General features: G+C 54.2%; 1 protein-coding gene across 1 annotated transcript; it reads right to left on the reverse strand.

The window, feature by feature from the left end:
• Window positions 1-705: 705 nt before the first annotated feature.
• Window positions 706-20514, reverse strand: LOC142255404 (NADH-cytochrome b5 reductase 2). The gene is made up of 9 exons (XM_075327003.1): window positions 20474-20514; window positions 7393-7539; window positions 6166-6238; window positions 5933-6039; window positions 5446-5575; window positions 5169-5252; window positions 2695-2780; window positions 2041-2140; window positions 706-1352 (listed from the first exon to the last, which is right to left on the reverse strand). The coding sequence occupies exons 1-9, from the start codon at window positions 20474-20476 to the stop codon at window positions 1180-1182; spliced, it is 903 nt and encodes a 300-aa protein (XP_075183118.1). The 5' UTR covers window positions 20477-20514; the 3' UTR covers window positions 706-1179.
• Between the last annotated feature and the right edge of the window lie 226 nt (window positions 20515-20740).

A 20740-nucleotide genomic window follows, 5' to 3' on the forward strand; every position in this document is an offset into this window, starting at 1 on the left:
TCCACTGGCTTCCAATCTTCCACCGTATCCAATTCAAACTTCTAACACTGACCTACAAAGCTGTGCATAATCTTTCCCCTCCGTACATCTCCGAACTACTCTCCCACTACACTCCAACACGTCACCTCCGGTCCTCCCAAGATCTCCTCCTCTCCTCCTCTCTCATTCGCTCCTCACACAACCGACTCCAAGACTTCTCCCGAGCATCCCCAGTCTCCTGGAACTCGCTGCCTCAACACGTCAGACTATCCCCTACCCTTGCAAACTTCAAACGGAACCTGAAAACGCACCTGTTCCGAAATGCCTACAATCTACAATGAACTCGCTGCCGCCCGACCACCGTGCGGAGCTGCCGCCCGACCACCGTGCGGAGCTGCCGCCCGACCACCGTGCGGAGCTGCCGCCCGACCACCGTGCGGAGCTGCCGCCCGACCACCGTGCGGAGCTGCCGCCCGACCACCGTGCGGAGCTGCCGCCCGACCACCGTGCGGAGCTGCCGCCTGACCTACACCCCACCTATTGTCTCCTCCCCATAATCCTATAGAATGTAAGCCCGCAAGGGTAGGGCCCTCTTCCCTCTGTACTAGTCTGTCTACTGTAACTTGTATACGTATTTTGTATGTAACCCCCTTCTCATGTACAGCACCATGGAATTAATGGTGCTCTATAAATAAATAATAATAATAATAATAATAATAATACTGCAAGGTGCGGGGGGGGATTAAAGGCATTCAGATTTATTAAGTCTAAAGCCAAAAAATGATGCATTGTTTAGCACAAAGTTTCCCCTGCCCATCGCTGGTGAACATGAGTGTCTGCAATATAAAAATGTACAAGTTGCACCAGATTTACGCTGTGTGCAGTGCAGAATAAAATTTGCCGCAATTGCAGCTGGGATATAACTAGGGCAGAAGGATTTTATCCCCTCGACTTAAGCCGCTGCTCGGCCCGAGCCTCAGCCATTGGGAACAAACCTGACGGCGGGAAGTTTACAAATGATTTGGAGGTGGAGACCCTTCAGATCCGGTTTGGGGTTGAGGTTTAGACGTCTGGAAGACTCGGCGCCCCCCTCTGCGCAGTGCAAGGATGGACCCAGAGGAGGTAGAAGCGCGCTGAACATCGCTCATTCATTCGGATCCTCGTCCTCTCCAGCATTCCCGGTTTGGTATGGCGGCGGTCCTAGTAGGAGAATCTCCGGTCTTCGGGGAACCCGAGCTTAGTCAGGTTGTCTTGACAAGCAAACTGGATCATAGGTGGGGGTCCGCACATGAGCACCAGGGGGCTGTCTGACGGGGGGGGCAGATGCTTCTTTATCATGTCGGCTGTGACAAAGCCGCTTCCGTGCTTCCAACCTGCAAGAAATAAAGGATGTGAGACCCCCAAAAACCACAAGCCCGGGGATGGCTGCTCCTGCCCCTCCGGCTTTTGATTCTGGCCGTTCCCTTAATAGGGTTATTAGAGGGGGGGTTTTTTTAAATTAATGGTCCCATTATAGTAAGTGATGACGGGTTATTAGGATCGGACGCCCCCCCGCGATCAATGATACTGAAGGGGTCGCTGCAGGTTCCTGAAAAAACAGGGGGAGCAGAAAATGAGCACAGGTAAAAAGGAGGCCTCTTACACTCCCAGAATCAGGGGGGTCCCGGTGCTCGGCCACGAAAATAGCCCTGTAAAATGGCGTCCTTTATACTCTGGCTCTCAGCGCTGTATATCCTGCAGCATTATTTAGCCTATGGGCGATCGATGTTGCTGTGCGCCTCTATAGGGGGTCAGAAGACCCTCCGTCACCTGATGGACATTGTGAATAGAGGGAGCAGATAAAGCTGCACCGATGCGGGGTCTGTCTGGACCAGTGACCGGGTGGGGGGCGCCTGTACTGGTCAGACAGGAGAGAATGCGAGCGACCCCTCTAAGTAAAGGTGTATCAGGCACCTGACAGACCGCCTATCCGGGGTCTTCTGTGGCAGAGCAGCCCCCGCATGCTCCAGTCCCTCTACCCCCGGGTTATAGCGGCCGGTGCACGATCTGCAGATTCGTTACCTTGGGGCGGACGATCCAGAGTGTAGAAAAGCCGAAACTGATCCGGATGAGACGTCACCACAGATTCCAGCTCCGAGCGAACCAAGATGTCCTCCTCAGTCTGAAGAACAGAAACCGCAGATCCCTCATCCCAGAGACCTACCGCTGTCCTGGGATCTATTCTGCCTCGTCCATAGAGTATGCGGGATCTACAACATTTCTATATCTGGGATCTACTCTATAATCAGGGGATCTATGACATTTCTATATCAGGGGTCTACTCCTTTTCTAAATTGGGGGGGGAGAATCTCCATCTCTAGACTAAGGGGGGGATCCATCTACTCCAACTCTAGATGGGGGGAATCTACTCCATTTCTAAATTGGGGGGGGGGGAATCTCCATCTCTAGACTAAGGGGGGAGGGATCTATCTACTCCATTCCTAGATTGGGGGGGGGGGGATCTCCATTTCTAGATTGGGGGGGGGGATCTCCATTTCTAGATTGGGGGGGAGGATTCTACTCTATTTCTACATCGGGGGGAGACTCCATTTCTAGATCAGGGATCTTCTCTATGTCTCAGATCTACTTTGTGCTGAATCTGGCAGATCACCGCATGAAACATTCTCTGCATTTGTTTTTTTGTCTTTGATGGATTATTAGATCCTTCGTTGTTACCTGGTTGGCGAAAATGAGGTGACATTTTGTGTCATCGTTGGGGTCCTGCGTGATGTGACGGATCAGCTGCAGCATCGGAGTAATACCTGGAGGAGGGAAGAGTCATTACTGCAAGAAGAGGGCGAAAATAATACCGCCATACACCACACATATATCACCGAGAAGCTGCAGCACATACATCTGCTGTGCAACACATATCACTGCCATATTCACATAATACCGCCATAGAGTTTCCCTATAATACAGGCACTACACAATCACCATGCTGTGCCCACATAATACCATACAGTGCTGACAAAACACTGCCATATAGTGCCCACATATTACCACTATTCAGTGGCCACATATTAATGGGTGCACAGCTTAAACAGGATATCGCTATACATAATACCGCAATACACTGTCCATATAAGTGTTATACAATGCTTACATATTGATGATATAATACTGCTATGCAATTATCACAGTGCTGCCATACAGTGCCCATATATCACCATACACTGCTCATATTACTACCATATAGTACCAAAATAGCTCACTGGCCCCATAATAATGACATTAGATGTGCACATAATGCTGCTATACACTGAATAAGGGCCATACAGCGCCTATAAATTGCCATCAGAGCAGTGCGGGAGGCGTCAGTGCAGCAGTTGCCGTTACGTTCCCCGGGTGACTGTGGCACCAGTGTGCGGTACGTCAGTGGCTGCTTCCTCAGTGGTACACGGTTAGGCAGCACTGCTACGTGCTCTGCCAGGACCTTCAGCCTCGTCCAAACTGACACGTTTCACTGCCGCAGTGTGATATACTACAACCCTCATCACCCGCACTATGCACCTGCCGGGCGCAGCTGCTGCAGCGCTTCCTATTCTAGCAGAGCCCCCTGTATATCATAGACGTGTAGTTTTGGTAATGTGGACCCTGTGCCCGAGTCACCACAAAGTATGGCTACATGTGTATCTCACTATGTATAACACGTATTAACGGCTGTAATGAGATTCTCTGCTGCTCACCACATACACACACTCGCCCACACTCCCTTACTGGGGCCGGTCACCTGAGTGTTTGCTCCCGCCCTAGAAGGAGAAAGGCGAGGAGCTTAGGTGTGAGGTGAAGTGAGGAGGTAACATGGAGACATCCTGTCCTGAGGTGACTGGTAAGACCTCTGGAGGGGCAGCTACAAATTGGGGGGTATCAGCCCTTAGGCCACCGGGACTTTCAGGGTGTCAGTCCCTAGGCCACCGGGACTTTCAGGGTGTCAGTCCCTAGGCCACCGGGACTTTCAGGGTGTCAGTCCCTAGGCCACCGGGACTTTCAGGGTGTCAGTCCCTAGGCCACCGGGACTTTCAGGGTGTCAGTCCCTAGGCCACCGGGACTTTCAGGGTGTCAGTCCCTATTTGCCCAGGAGCTCAGTGAGGTGATTGAGTCTGGAAACTTCTAGAAGACAGTGAGTTTCTCGCAGGATTGGAGTCTTCGCTCGCTGGAAGGGATCAGAGATCCAGAGATTTTTTGTCTTGAGAATCCCAGGATCCCAGACTCCTTCTCCAGGTCGGGAAGTAGCGGCCGGAGGACACGAGCCCCACACAGCAGAGGAGCCGCACTGTCACTGGGGAGGTCAGACCCCATCATTGTGAGGCTGTGAGGAATGTTCTGGACTGTTCTGCAGAGCGTCAGGACAGGAGCTGTTACCTATTACTGTCTGTGGCGGATTATATGCTGCGCCGTCCCTACCTCACCCTCCCCAGGATCCAGCCCTAGAGGGGGGAGGGGTCAACCCTCCAGCACTGCGCATCACCACCTCACTCCTGGGCCCTCCAGCAGTGCCGGCCATACCATAGCCAAACATCCCAACTGGCGGCACAAACTATTTATTTAATTTTCTCTCCTCCATCACAAAAACCTGTCACAACCACCGTGACATCAGAGGCCTGCAGGGGGCAGCACAGTAACGGCTCAGTATCCGCAGCCAATGTTTAGCCTTTCTCCAGCCCCATATTGCTGCATGCATTGCAGACGCAGCACTCACCCGTGCCCCCCGCCAGCAGACGCAGCACTCACCCGTGCCCCCCGCCAGCAGACGCAGCGCTCACCCGTGCTCCCCGCCAGCAGACGCAGCGCTCACCCGTGCTCCCCGCCAGCAGACGCAGCGCTCACCCGTGCTCCCCGCCAGCAGACGCAGCGCTCACCCGTGCTCCCCGCCAGCAGACGCAGCGCTCACCCGTGCCCCCCGCCAGCAGACGCAGCGCTCACCCGTGCTCCCCGCCAGCAGACGCAGCGCTCACCCGTGCTCCCCGCCAGCAGACGCAGCGCTCACCCGTGCCCCCCGCCAGCAGACGCAGCGCTCACCCGTGCCCCCCGCCAGCAGACGCAGCGCTCACCCGTGCCCCCCGCCAGCAGACGCAGCGCTCACCCGTGCCCCCCGCCAGGAGACGCAGTGCTCACCTGTGCCCCCCGCCAGGAGACGCAGTGCTCACCTGTGCCCCCCGCCAGCATCGCCAGGTGCTTGGTGGTCTTCGTCTGCGGCTCCGACTTTTTATCTGGTCTGATGGCGAATTTACCTGAAAGAAACAAGAACATGAGCGGAGCAGCGGAGGAATGTGGAGGAGGCCGTGCTGGGAGTTGTAGTCCATCACAATCACATGACATTAGGAATCACTTATATCCCGGGAGAGCGGAGACTTCAGACCCCGACACAGGGAATTGCCGTGTGAGCGATTGCCTGCAGGGACAGAATGGAGGCAGACCACCCACCCTTTCCCTTGTAGACCAGGAGACCATTGGGGCCCCGAAAATCCACCGTGTCCCCGATCTTCAGGCCATCCAGATACTGGGACATTTTCCCTCCGTCCGGGAATTTCGGATGCACCTTTTTGTAGTAAACCTGAGGAGCAGAACGGCCGGGATTAGAGGATTGTCCCATCGTTACCCCCCTCCCCATAACAAACCATGGGAGGCGCAGAATCTACCGGAACCTGTGAGAATGAGCAGCCGCATTGAGTGCCTCCAATCACCTCCGGAGCTGTGCTCACAGTTCTGCCGCTTCTCCCTGCACACTCAGCGCCCCCTCCTGGTTCCCCTTCCATATGGCACATGCGCAGTGCATTATGGGAGATGGGTCATTAGGGCCGGATAACATATATTCTACACTTCCCACAATGCACTGCAGGCGCTTTACAATATGTGGCCCCTGGATTGTGTCCCATGAAGCCATGCTTTACACTGCAGCACAATCCTTTACCTTGACAACCAGGTCCACATGACCTTTCACCTCGTCACTAGACACCGGGGTGTACGCCCGGACCACCAGGCTGCCGTTCACCTTTGCCGATAGATAAACGTGCTGACCTGTGCGGAGACAATATAGGGTTAAAGGGAAGTGCGGGAAACATGGCCGCTTCCTCCAGCACCGCCCGCAGTACCGCACACCACCTGCAGACCAGGGGGGCGCTGCATGTCAGTCCTATACTTTACCTATAGGAAGCCCCAGGATGTGCGCGGAGGACGGGAGGCCGAACCGGAACCTCCTGGTGTCGTGGCTGATTTCCTAAAGAGAGAATAAAAAATACTGACAAAGAACCGCAACGATGGAAACTGGAGGAATCGCCCCGCCATGACACCGCGAGCTGCGCGTGAGGAGCAACCAAAGATCACATAACACCGCGAGCTGCGCGTGAGGAGCAACCAAAGAGCAATATTAATACACCCCTCCCCCAAAAATAGAGAGACCCCCCCGACTGCAAGAGACCCCCGACTAATCAGGTGATGTCATCGGGAACCACTGGCAGCGTGACCGGGGGAGGCGCCCATCGATTCTCCCGGGGGGCGCTGCAGCTGACACTATGTTAAGGGAGACTTCCGGGAAAATCTCCCAACAGCTCTGGAAAGCAAAGGACACGGGGGAAGGGGGGGCGGAGCAGCGAGGGACACGGGGGGGCGGAGCAGCGAGGGACACGGGGGGGGCGGAGCAGCGAGGGACACGGGGGGGGCGGAGCAGCGAGGGACACGGGGGGGGCGGAGCAGCGAGGGACACGGGGGGGGCGGAGCAGCGAGGGACACGGGGGGGGCGGAGCAGCGAGGGACACGGGGGGCGGAGCAGCGAGGGACACGGGGGGGCGGAGCAGCGAGGGACACGGGGGGGGCGGAGCAGCGAGGGACACGGGGGGGGCGGAGCAGCGAGGGACACGGGGGGGGCGGAGCAGCGAGGGACACGGGGGGGGCGGAGCAGCGAGGGACACGGGGGGGCGGAGCAGCGAGGGACACGGGGGGGGCGGAGCAGCGAGGGACACGGGGGGGGCGGAGCAGCGAGGGACACGGGGGGGGCGGAGCAGCGAGGGACACGGGGGGGCGGAGCAGCGAGGGACACCGGGGGGGCGGAGCAGCGAGGGACACCGGGGGGGCGGAGCAGCGAGGGACACCGGGGGGGCGGAGCAGCGAGGGACACCGGGGGGGCGGAGCAGCGAGGGACACCGGGGGGGCGGAGCAGCGAGGGACACCGGGGGGGCGGAGCAGCGAGGGACACCGGGGGGCGGAGCAGCGAGGGACACCGGGGGGGCGGAGCAGCGAGGGACACCGGGGGGGCGGAGCAGCGAGGGACACCGGGGGGGGCAGCGAGAGACACCGGGGGGGGCAGCGAGGGACACCGGGGGGGCAGCGAGGGACACCGGGGGGGGGCGCAGCAAGGTCCACACACAGCAGTACCTGTTTGTCGATCAGCGGCAGCGGATACTTTGTGTTGGGATCCAGTAGAGTGACTGGCGCCTTCTTCTGCTGAGATCCCAGGGATCTGATGAGGAATAATAAGAGGGTGACGCCGACCACGGCGAGGGCGACCACCACAGCGGTGTCCTGAAGGCGAGAGGCACAAAGTGTCAGCGCGGAGCGTAACGACAGCAACAACTCACCCCGAGGACGCAGCGCCGCTCTGGAGAGCATTCAAGAAAAGTGGCTGCACCGACCCAGAGGATTAAAAATGAAGGGAGCCGTGTGTGGTCCGCGGTGCCCTAATTTGCACGTGATGCCCCTGAAGTGCTTTGCATACACATTAGCCTGGCTGCTACTGGGGCCCGGTAAAAGGGGGGCCCGGACTAGAGCATAATAAAGCTAAGACATTACCCCTGGGCCTTGGCCGGGACCCCCCTCTTCACCGGGCCCCATACACCAGTCATGGTTGTCATACTCTGCCCTGGCAGTGGCATTGTATGGCAGTATTAGGGTAAGTGCACACAGTGCGTTTTTCGTTTTTTGCGCAGTTTTCGGGTGCGTTTTTGCTCAGAAAACTGCAGGACTTTGCTTCCCCAGCAAAGTCTATGAGTTTTCATTTTTGCTGTCTGCACACAGTGTTTTTTTTAACTGCGTTTTTGTGGTGCCACAAAAACGCAACATGTCAATTATTCCCGCGCTTTTCACTGCGCTTTTCATCCATTGAGTGCAATGGGATGTTGAAAGACGCAATGAGAAACGCAAATAGCTGCGTTTTGGTGCGTTTCTAAGACCAAAAACGCAGCTATAAACGCAGGAGGTGGGCAGTAAAGTGACGTGTACAGGAAGAGGATTCCTTCTGTCAGTATATACAGAAGCGTGAATCCTCCCGGTACCGTCACCGCCGCTTCCACCTCCGGTCCTGTGCATGTCCGCTCCCGTGCGGCGCCATGTCTGGGCGGGAGGTGGAAGCGGCTGCGAAATCAAAAGTGAACAGTAGAAAAAAAAAAAAGTCATACTCACCTGTCTGCAGACTCCTGGTGCCATGCCCGCTCCCAGATCCTCCTCCCGGTACCGCCGCTCCGGGTGTGTGCAGTCTCCCCGGGTACGTGCGATGGATGCAGGACCTGGCGATGGATCACCTGATGCAGTCACCTGACGCATCAGCTGATCGTAAGTCTCGGGCTGACGCCAGCAGCCGGCCGGTTTAACCTATCAGCGGATGCGTCAGGAGACTTCATCCCTGATTACCGGCAGGTGCTGCAGCGATCATCGGACGGGATCAGACTCGCCCCAGGAGCTGCCGGTAATCAGCACATAAGTGAGTTTTTTTTTTTGCACCGATGCATCAGCTGATTGTATAAAAGCCGTTTATACAATCAGCTGCTGTGTCATGTGATTCAGGCCCTTGAACCTGACACATCATCTGATTGCTTTGCCTTCCAGCAAACTAATCAGATATTGGATCCGGATTGGACGGCGCGGGACCCTTGACCCAGGATTACTGCGGAGGGGGGTTCTTTATTTCAATAAAGATGGAGTCACTAATTGTGTTGTGTTTTATTTCTAATAAAAATATATTTTTCTGTGTTGTGGTTTTTTATCTTTACTAGAAATTCATGGTGGCCATGTCTAATATTGGCGTGACACCATGAATTTCGGGCTTAGAGCCAGCTGATAATATACAGCTAGCCCTAACCCCATTATTACCCAGTGAGCCACCCGGCATCAGGGCAGCTGGAAGAGTTGGATACAGCGCCAGAAGATGGCGCTTCTATGAAAGCGCCAATTTCTGGGGTGGCTGCGGACTGCAATTCACAGCGGGGGTGCCCAGAAAGCATGGGCACCCTGCACTGTGGATTCCAATCCCCAGCTGCCTAGTTGTACCCGGCTGGACACAAAAATTAGGCGAAGCTCACGTCATTTTTTTTTTTAATTATTTCATGAAATTCATGAAATAATTACAAAAAAGGGCTTCTCTATATTTTTGGTTCCCAGCCGGGTACAAATAGGCAGCTGGGGGTTGGGGGCAGCCCGTACCTGCCTGCTGTACCCGGCTAGCATACAAAAATATGGCGAAGCCCACATCATTTTTTTGTTTGTGGGGGCAAAGAAATCCTGCATACAGTCCTGGAAGGAGGATGCTGAGCCTTGTAGTTCGACAGCTGCTGTCTGCATACACTATTGGATGGAGGATGCTGAGCCTTGTAGGTCTGCTCCCCCTGACTCTCCCTCAAGCATACAGTCCTGGATGGAGCATGCTGAGCCTTGTAGTTCTGCAGCTGCTGTCTGCTTTCCTGCATACACTATTGGATGGAGCATGCTGAGCCTTGTAGTTCTGCAGCTGCTGTCTGCTCTCCTGCATACACTATTGGATGGAGCATGCTGAGCCTTGTAGTTCTGCAGCTGCTGTCTGCTCTCCTGCATACACTATTGGATGGAGCATGCTGAGCCTTGTAGTTCTGCAGCTGCTGTCTGCTCTCCTGCATACACTATTGGATGGAGCATGCTGAGCCTTGTAGTTCTGCAGCTGTCTGCTCTCCTGCATACACTAGTGGAGAATGAAGAACATATTGAAGAAGGAAATGACAGACTTTTTTTTGTTCACTGATAAAACAAGCATAAAGACGCAGTGAGCAAAAACGCAGCAAAACGCAGCAAAAAACGTGTGCGTTTATTGCCGCGTTTTTTTTACGTGGGTTTGTTTGTGCGTTTTTTGCCACAAAAACGCACAAAAACGCAGCGTCAAAAAAACACAGTGTGTGAACCTAGCCTTATGGTGCGTCATGGTGTATATAGTGTATACAGTGTGCGTTACACAACTGCCAGTGATCTATACCCGGCCGTACTGGTGACACCTGATACCCGTGATGTCTGTATGGCGGGATTTCTGCGCTGTACAGGGCACGTTCCTCCTCTTCACTCCTGGAATTACTTACTTTGCTCCCAGGTGTTTAATTTTCTTGGAGGATTTTTTTGTAAATTGATCCCGATATTCGAGAATCCCAGCAAGTTAATCTCCCTTGTAACATTCAGTGAGCTCACACCCCTGCACCGGGCTGTATAATGGGATATCCCAGAATTCACCTCCTCCAGGTAACATTCAGTGAGCTCACTCCCCTGCCCCAGGCTGTATAATGGGATATCCCAGAATTCACCTCCTCCAGGTAACATTCAGTGAGCTCACCCCCCTGCCCCAGGCTGTATAATGGGATATCCCAGAATTCACCTCCTCCAGGTAACATTCAGTGAGCTCACCCCCCTGCCCCAGGCTGTATAATGGGATATCCCAGAATTCACCTCCTCCAGGTAACATTCAGTGAGCTCACCCCCCTGCCCCAGGCTGTATAATGGGATATCCCAGAATTCACCTCCTCCAGGTAACATTCAGTGAGCTCACTCCCCTGCACCGGGCTGTATAATGGGATATCTCAGAATTCACCTCCTCCAGGTAACATTCAGTGAGCTCACTCCCCTGCACCGGGCTGTATAATGGGATATCCCAGAATTCACCTCCTCCAGGTAACATTCAGTGAGCTCACCCCCCTGCCCCAGGCTGTATAATGGGATATCCCAGAATTCACCTCCTCCAGGTAACATTCAGTGAGCTCACCCCCCTGCCCCAGGCTGTATAATGGGATATCCCAGAATTCACCTCCTCCAGGTAACATTCAGTGAGCTCACTCCCCTGCACCGGGCTGTATAATGGGATATCTCAGAATTCACCTCCTCCAGGTAACATTCAGTGAGCTCACCCCCCTGCCCCAGGCTGTATAATGGGAAATCCTGAATTCACCTCCTCCAGGTAACATTCAGTGAGCTCACACCCCTGCACCGGGCTGTATAATGGGATATCCCAGAATTCGCCTCCTCCAGGTAACATTCAGTGAGCTCACTCCCCTGCATCGGGCTGTATAATGGGATATCCCAGAATTCACCTCCTCCAGGTAACATTCAGTGAGCTCACTCCCCTGCACCGGGCTGTATAATGGGATATCCCAGAATTCGCCTCCTCCAGGTAACATTCAGTGAGCTCACTCCCCTGCATCGGGCTGTATAATGGGATATCCCAGAATTCACCTCCTCCAGGTAACATTCAGTGAGCTCACTCCCCTGCACCGGGCTGTATAATGGGATATCCCAGAATTCGCCTCCTCCAGGTAACATTCAGTGAGCTCACTCCCCTGCATCGGGCTGTATAATGGGATATCCCAGAATTCACCTCCTCCAGGTAACATTCAGTGAGCTCACTCCCCTGCACCGGGCTGTATAATGGGATATCCCAGAATTCGCCTCCTCCAGGTAACATTCAGTGAGCTCACTCCCCTGCATCGGGCTGTATAATGGGATATCCCAGAATTCACCTCCTCCAGGTAACATTCAGTGAGCTCACTCCCCTGCATCGGGCTGTATAATGGGATATCCCAGAATTCACCTCCTCCAGGTAACATTCAGTGAGCTCACTCCCCTGCACCGGGCTGTATAATGGGATATCCCAGAATTCACCTCCTCCAGGTAACATTTAGTGAGCTCACTCCCCTGCACCGGGCTGTATAATGGGATATCCCAGAATTCGCCTCCTCCAGGTAACATTCAGTGAGCTCACTCCCCTGCCCCAGGCTGTATAATGGGATAGCCCAGAATTCGCCTCCTCCAGATAACATTCAGTGAGCTCACCCCCCTGCACCGGGCTGTATAATGGGATATCCCAGAATTCGCCTCCTCCAGGTAACATTCAGTGAGCTCATGTGGCGCCCCTGACCTGGTCAGGCACCACAGAGTATTGCACCCATGCGGGAGCAATGCTTCCAGGTAATCTCCAAAGGCCAGGATGAGGTGCACACACAAACATATAGTGATCAGGCCTCCCACATCACCAGAGGGGACCCTTGGGTAGCCAGAAGGGGTTAACTTTCAATTCCCAGCTGGGGGTGTGTTCAGGGGCTGGTTGCTAGGAAGCAGGGCAGAGAGGGAGAGGAAGTGAGGGGAGTCGAGAGGAAGAAGTTGAAGTGTGTGGAAGGGAGCAGAGGAGCTCCCGTGCAGACAGGTCCTGAGGAGTGCTGTAGCTGAAAGCGGAGGAGAACGGAGTACTGTGGGTCGGCCTGAAGAGCATCCAGAGAAAGAGGGGTGGCTGAGTACGGAGATCCCAGTATCCGAGCACACAAGGGGAACTAGGTCCCCAGAACAGGCAGCAGATCATCCAGAGCTGCTTAACCTACAGGTGGGGGGGGGTACTTCATGCCCTCACCACGACTACACAGAGCTTGAGCCAAGCAGCACACCAGGCCCATAAGGGGACAGGGCCAGAAGCCATCCCACCAAGGCCACGCTGCCGGCAGACGAGCCAGAGAGAGGGGAGCAGGGTGGTAACAGCTTCCCTGGAGGGGTCCTACTACGCTTCAAGCAAAGGATCCTCCTAAAACAGAAAGAGTGCAAGGAAGGCGAGTGGACAGCTACCCTCAGAACGGCCTCCTGGAATTCCTGGTTCCACCTGGTTATCACAGTGTCGCCCGGGCATCTCACCGTGACCTCCAAACAGTGAGTAAACACGTTAAAAGACTTCTTGGACTGTGTTTGAGTCATTCTGCGACTTGTGGTACTACAAACTCACACCGGGCCCTGGGGCTTGCCTCACTCTCAGGAGGCTACTATATCCGACTGCACCCACCATCAGCCCCAGGCGTCCCCTAACCTGCAGTGGCGGTCCCCACTGACCGCAATACTGAGAGTGGCGTCACGATCAAAACTGAAGATTCCCTACCTGTGACCAGCACCAGCTACGTGGAGTCCCTGAAGGTATGCACCGATACAACACCTGTGGGGCTCCACATCTTCTGGCGTCACGAACAGGATAAGGACTAGACCTGTTCAGACAGGTGACCGTGTGCCTCAGAGGTCCGACCGCAAAAATTGAACCGCCGCCATATTGCCATCTTCAAAAGCGCGCGCTGCAGCCCGCGCGAGGGAGAAGAGCACCGCCCACGAAGAGGTGTGGCCGCCCCAGAATCCCCACAATTCAGAGAGCGTTCTGACCCAGGAAGTGGAAAGGGAGCGCGCAGATCTCTGAAGAAAAATGGACGCTGCAGGAGGTAATGCCCCTGGTCAGGGCGACGCAGCCCAAGCGATGCCAGCCCCTGTCGCGCTGGACGCCGCAGCGCCTGGTGCCGGTGCCGCGGTCGCAGCTGCGCCGGCCGAGGTCGCCCCCATAATGCCAGTGTCCTTGTTGTATGCCGCAGGGGCGCAATGGCTGCCTCAATACGCCGGTAAAATAGACACGCTGACCGGGTTTAAGAAAAAGATCAACACCCTGCTAGACATGCACGCGATGACTGGTAAACAGAGGGCCGCTGTGGTGCTGGGACAATTGACTGGAGCAGCAGAATTGGAAGCTGAGTCCTGGGCCAATGATGACCGGAGCTCTGTTGAGACCATCTTTGCCAAACTAGCAGCTGCTTTTGAACACCGCACAGAGGGAGAGCTGAGAACGGACTTCTATCACTGCCGTCAGAAGCCCCAAGATAGTATAAGAGACTATGCCCTCAGGCTGCAGGCTGCACTACGGGCTCTCAAGCTGGTGGACCCTGTCAGTGACCAGGAAGGAAACCGGATGATGAAGGAACAATTCCTGCGGGGCCTGCACTCTCCTGAGGATGGGAAGCAGATGAAGCTGTGGTCCCTGGAACACCCTGACGTGGACTTTGCCATTCTGAAAGACCGGGCAGTGAAAGCACTCCAACCCCCTGTGGACACAGACCCTGCCAGTTCCACGGCTGCAGGAGCAGAATCCTCCACGCAGGCCCTGATGACTGCAAAAGGACTCAACGCGCCAGCAGAGACCATAAGTACGCTATCCTCCCAAGTGCAGCAGCTCACTAAGGACGTCGCACAAATCCTGAAAGCAATGCAGTTGCCCTCAGAGACCAAAGTCCCTCATCAGATCCTGCTAGCCGACAACCCAGAGGACGTCCCTTGGATGCGGAGGAGAAGGGGTCCCCCAACTCGAGGCAGGAGCAGTGATCGCTATGACTCAGCTGGACAACCCATCTGTCGTCGTTGCCAGAAGGCAGGTCACTATGCAAGGGCCTGTCCTTTAAACGAGTCAAACCTGGGGCCGAGGGCCAGTCCTCAGGATTAAGAAGATCAGGCCCAAGTCGCTGCTGTGATCAGTACGTGGGTGGACGTCCTGTCCTGTCCATCGTCTTGGACGGGATCCCTACCCCGGCATTATTGGACACCGGCTCTCAGGTCACCACGATCCCGCATGTCCTTTATCGGAGGTTTTGGTCGGACGGCGATCTCCGACCACCGGACCCCTCCCTCACCATCTATGCTGCCAACGGACAACCTATAGACCAGATCGGGGTCAAAGAGGTAACCATAAAGGTGGGAAGGCAGGAAATGAAGGGACAAGGACTGATTGTTGTGGACACTGATATTAGAGAAAGGAACCCGCAAATGATTTTAGGCACTAATGTCATAGAAAATTGCCTAGGGGAAGTGTTGTTGTTGCTTCACCAGATTGTTGAAGGTGCTGACGGCAGGTCGCAAAGAGCCTTGCAAAAGGAGATCCGAATCATTCTGAGGAAGCAACAGGTAAAACAGACTGGCGGTGAGATTGGTAGTGTACGGGTGATGGATGCTAACCCCATTGTGATACCCCCACGGAGTGAAATGATGATGTGGTGTAGAGCAGCGGTAGGTCTCAGAGGACAAGATTACCAGGCTGTACTAGAGCCCACTCATTCAGACCACTGGCCCACGATTCTGACAGCCAGGGGGGTAGTTGATGTACACAAGGGACGAGTGCCTGTACGAGTGTTGAACTGTGGGGAGGAGGAAGCCAGACTACCAAGGTACGCTACCATAGCCAAACTGTTTACATGCTCAGATGACGCCATAACACCTGTAGGTCCCCTGACACAAGCTGACTCACAAGAGGGCGAGACCTCCCAAAAGCAGTTAGAGGACTGGTGCCAGAAACTACACGTGGGGACTGACTCTACACCCGACTACCAGAAACATGGGGTTTACAGGGTCGTGCAGGAATACGAGCAGGTCTTTAGTAAGAACCCACCAAAGGGGTGCAACATCACATACCCACAGGCAGTCATCCTCCCATTAAGGAAAGACATAGGCCTATTCCACCAGCCCATTACCAGCGCACAAAGGACATGCTGAAGGACATGAAGGAGGCAGGAGTCATAAGGGACAGTTGCAGCCCCTGGGCAGCTCCCCTAGTCCTGGTAAGAAAGAAGGATGGCACGATGAGGATGTGTGTGGATTACAGACGGATAAATCAGATAACACACAAGGATGCCTACCCTTTGCCAAGGATAGAGGAATCCCTCGCTGCCTTGAAAGCCTCTAACTACTTTTCTACCCTAGATCTTACTAGTGGCTACTGGCAAGTATCTGTAGCAGAAGAAGATCGGGAGAAGACGGCCTTCACCACCCCAATGGGCCTCTGTGAGTTCAATAGCATGCCATTTGGACTCTGCAATGCCCCCGGGACCTTCCAGAGGCTTATGGAATGCTGCCTAGGGCACCTCAACTTTGAAACCGTCCTGCTCTACCTGGATGATGTCATCGTGTACTCCAAGACCTACGAGGACCACCTGAAACACCTGGCTGAAGTCTTTGAAGCACTATCCCGATATGGAATGAAGCTGAAACCATCCAAGTGCCATTTACTGAAGCCAAAGGTCCAGTACCTAGGTCACGTGGTCAGTGCAGAAGGAGTAGCACCGGACCCAGAGAAGGTCACAGTCATCCAGGAATGGCCCACACCTACTACCGTCCGGGAGGTACGTCAGTTCCTTGGCTTGGTAGGCTACTACAGAAGGTTCATCAAGGGCTACACGAAAATGGCAGCGCCTTTGCAAGAGCTCCTGGTAGGCCACCCAAAGAAGAGAGGAAAGATCTCCGGCCCGCCATTTCACTGGGGAGAAGCAGAAGAACACTCCTTCAGACAAATGAAAGGGGCCTTGACGGGTGAAGAGATCCTAGCCTACCCTGACTACGGTCTGCCATTCGTACTGTACACCGATGCCAGTAATGTGGGACTGGGAGCAGTGCTTTCACAGGTGCAGGGAGGCAAAGAGCGTGTGATTGCTTACGCCAGCAGGAAGCTCAGGCCTACTGAAAGAAACCCGGAGAATTATAGCTCATTCAAGCTAGAGTTCCTGGCCATGGTATGGGCTATCACAGAGCGGTTCAAGCACTACCTGGCAGCCACCAAATTCACTGTCTTCACGGACAACAACCCCTTGACCCACTTGGATACTGCTAAATTGGGTGCCATGGAGCAGCGTTGGGTAGCCCGACTGGCGAATTATGACTTTACTGTCAAGTATCGAGCTGGCCGCAAGAACGGCAACGCAGATGCTCTGTCCAGGATGCCTCACCTAGCAGACGAGGGTGAAGATGTAGATGATCTTGAAGAGATTGAGCTGCCAGCGTTCCATCGCCATGGAGCAAAACAGTGTCGGCAGTCGCGTGCCCACCGCCAAGAGGTGACCCTGAACCCACTACCTCACTACAACTGGAAGGAGACCCAGGAAAATGATCCAGCGGTAGGCTTGGTAAAGAAACTAATCAGCCAGCCTGGCGCCAGCCTTGACAAAGGAGCCCCACCTGAGGCACAGTACCTATGGAAGGAGAGGGGTCGATTATTCATCTATCAAGACAAACTTTACAGGAGCATCATTGACCCGAGGACGCATGAGAAGGTGTGGCAAGTGATTGTACCACAGAAGGATACGAGGATGGTGCTAGAAGCCTATCACAATGGTGCAGGCCACTTTGGTTGGAAGAAACTGGAGGCCCTACTTAAAGTAAGATTCTACTGGGTGGGCATGAGATCTGCCCTAGAGAAGTGGTGTCGAAACTGCGGGCCTTGCAATCTTAGAAGAAAAGACCAGCACCGCCAGAGAGCACCACTCCAGCCCATCCAAACTAAACGGCCCCTGGAGATCGTGGCCCTGGACCATGTAAAGTTGGCACCCAGCAGACAAGGCTACAACTACGCTCTCACTATGGTTGACCACTACTCCAGATTCCTGGTGGTAGTACCAGTCAAGGACTTGACAGGTCAAACTGCAGCCAAAGCTTTCCAGACACACTTCTGTCGACCACATGGCTATCCAGATCAAGTGCTCACTGACCAAGGACCAGCCTTTGAAGCTGAAGTGTTTAAGGAGTTTTGTAACCTATACGGCTGCCAGAAGATCCGTACTACGCCTTACCATCCTCAGACCAATGGCATGTGTGAGAAGATGAACCACATCATTCTCGATCTTCTGAAGACGCTCCCATTGGAGGAACGAAGTCAGTGGCCAGAAAAACTGCCCGATCTAGTGGACATGTATAACAACATCCCTGTGAGTTCCACGAACTGCACACCGGCATACCTGATGAGGGCCAGACCAGGGAGGTTGCCAGTAGATCTGGAAATGGGAGTTGAGACCCCTGAAGACCATCAACAAGGTGCTGATTGGGATTCCAACCGCCAAGCCCAATACAAGAAAGTACAAGAGTGTGTGGAGCGAAGCCTGACTCAGCAGCGTGAGAAACAAGAAAAGGCCTACAATCGAAAAGCACCTGCTGTTCCTTTGATGCCAGGAGATATAGTTCTCAAGGGAAAGAGAAGGCGTCATAAACTTGACAATCACTGGGAAGAAGAACCCTATACTGTGTTACCATCAACGCTTAGCAATGAAAAGACATGCCTTATCAGCAAAGATGGAGGAAAAACAACAGCTGTCGTTTCTAGAGATCGCTTAAAGAAATGTCCTGAACAACTAAGAATCCCTGAAGAAATTCCCGACCCTTTGCCAGTTCAGGAACCAAAAGAAAGGATGATCCATACTGCGCTTGGAGATTTTCCAGCAAGTTGGCCTCAATACAATGGAGCAGTTGTTATTCCAGTCATTACATTCACTCAATCTAGAGAAGTAGGAGACCTAGAAGCACCTGTTCAGAACCTAGAAGTGCCAAATGTAGCTGAAGCAGAAAACCACGCATTGGTATCAGTACCCAGTACACCCAGAATTCACATTGAGACACATACATCGGGTGGGAGGACACAACCTCAGACAGATGACAGTATAGTACTGCGTAGATCAACCCGCAGCAACTTTGGTCAGCTCCCATTACGCTATAGACAAAGTACAGTTTAGTTCAAAGTGACTGTATGAAATGTAATGTTTAACCTGTTTATAGTTAAGCAACGTTTAAGCGAAATGTGCCCACAAGGACTATTGTGAGACCTTCTTAAAATGTTAGACCACTGGTTATGAACTGGCTTTAACCACAAACTTTTGTATTGTAAAAAGTTGCCTTCTTGGTACCAACCCCAGAGTCTGCCTGTTGAGGGGCATGGCTCTGCACCAACAAGGGGGCACGCCTGTTTATGGGGCCTGCCCTCCAACACTCGGAAGCGGGTACGCCTGTTTATGGGGCCTACCTTACACCACTCCCCTCAGGAGAGGAAGATTGGAGGAAAGGTCTGGGGAATGTGATGGCCCAGACCTGGTTACCAAAAGGACCGGTGACCTACCTCCTGGAGGTTTCTGGGTGGGTTCGGACATGTGGGTGGTTGGTGGTGGAATGGTACCTGGCATGTTTAAATGTAAATAATTGCCCCTGCGTGGGAAAAGTTTGTATTTACCTTTTCTCTTGTCTTTGCAGCCCGAGGACGTGCTGATGATAACTAAGGGGGAATGTGGCGCCCCTGACCTGGTCAGGCACCACAGAGTATTGCACCCATGCGGGAGCAATGCTTCCAGGTAATCTCCAAAGGCCAGGATGAGGTGCACACACAAACATATAGTGACCAGGCCTCCCACATCACCAGAGGGGACCCTTGGGTAGCCAGAAGGGGTTAACTTTCAATTCCCAGCTAGGGGTGTGTTCAGGGGCTGGTTGCTAGGAAGCAGGGCAGAGAGAGAGGAGGAAGTGAGGGAGTCGAGAGGAAGAGGTTGAAGTGTATGGAGGGGGAGCAGAGAAGCTCCCGTGCAGACAGGTCCTGAGGAGTGCTGTAGCTGAAAGCGGAGGAGAACGGAGTACTGTGGGTCGGCCTGAAGAGCATCCAGAGAAAGAGGGGTGGCTGAGTACGGAGATCCCAGTATCCGAGCACACAAGGGGAACTAGGTCCCCAGAACAGGCAGCAGATCATCCAGAGCTGCTTAACCTACAGGTTGGGGGGGTACTTCATGCCCTCACCACGACTACACAGAGCTTGAGCCAAGCAGCACACCAGGCCCATAAGGGGACAGGGCCAGAAGCCATCCCACCAAGGCCACGCTGCCGGCAGACGAGCCAGAGAGAGGGGAGCAGGGTGGTAACAGCTTCCCTGGAGGGGTCCTACTACGCTTCAAGCAAAGGATCCTCCTAAAACAGAAAGGGGTGCAAGGAAGGCGAGTGGACAGCTACCCTCAGAACGGCCTCCTGGAATTCCTGGTTCCACCTGGTTATCACAGTGTCGCCCGGGCATCTCACCGTGACCTCCAAACAGTGAGTAAACACGTTAAAAGACTTCTTGGACTGTGTTTGAGTCATTCTGCGACTTGTGGTACTACAAACCCACACCGGGCCCTGGGGCTTGCCTCACTCTCAGGAGGCTACTATATCCGACTGCACCCACCATCAGCCCCAGGCGTCCCCTAACCTGCAGTGGCGGTCCCCACTGACCGCAATACTGAGAGTGGCGTCACGATCAAAACTGAAGATTCCCTACCTGTGACCAGCACCAGCTACGTGGAGTCCCTGAAGGTATGCACCGATACAACACCTGTGGGGCTCCACACTCACACCCCTGCCCCAGGCTGTATAATGGGATATTTCAGCATTTGCCTCCTCCAGGTAACATTCAGTGAGCTCACACCCCTGCACCAGGCTGTATAATGGGTTAGCCCAGAATTCGCCTCCTCCAATATTTACACCTTTGAGTTACATTGTGTTGTTGCTGCTGGGAATCTATTAACCCTGTCATGGCTGCAGCCGCCCATCCTGTGCATCCATGTATGACACAGGTGTGAATACTTATACAACGTACAGCGAGGAGCCCTGTGCAGGCACTTACCATGACGGGCGCTCTGCTTCTGTCAGTGGAGCTCAGCAGACAGGTGCTGATATCAGAGTCCCCTCCCCAGTTCTGGCCCTCCTCTGGGGGAGGGGGGAGACGCAGCTGCAGCTGGGAGAATAATGCATGCTGGAGCTTGTGGTGCTGCTGGTGCCGGGCTGATAGAGCATGTAGTTCTGCACACTTGTGGGGGTCTGAAGCCTCCGGATGTATTTGCTCTGTCAGTACTGGGGGGGTGCAAGATAGGGGGGGGTAGTTCGGAATATT

This window comes from Anomaloglossus baeobatrachus, chromosome 10 (assembly GCF_048569485.1).
Source record: "Anomaloglossus baeobatrachus isolate aAnoBae1 chromosome 10, aAnoBae1.hap1, whole genome shotgun sequence".
NCBI lineage: Eukaryota > Metazoa > Chordata > Amphibia > Anura > Aromobatidae > Anomaloglossus > Anomaloglossus baeobatrachus.

Excerpts from the sequence above, each read along its gene's own strand:
- LOC142255404 (XM_075327003.1), bottom strand. Across the intron at positions 6,239-7,392 it reads TGCCGCTGATCGACAAACAG|GAAATCAGCCACGACACCAG; the intron begins GTACTGCTGTGT and ends TTCTCTCTTTAG. Across the intron at positions 5,576-5,932 it reads ATGTGGACCTGGTTGTCAAG|GTTTACTACAAAAAGGTGCA; the intron begins GTAAAGGATTGT and ends TCTGCTCCTCAG.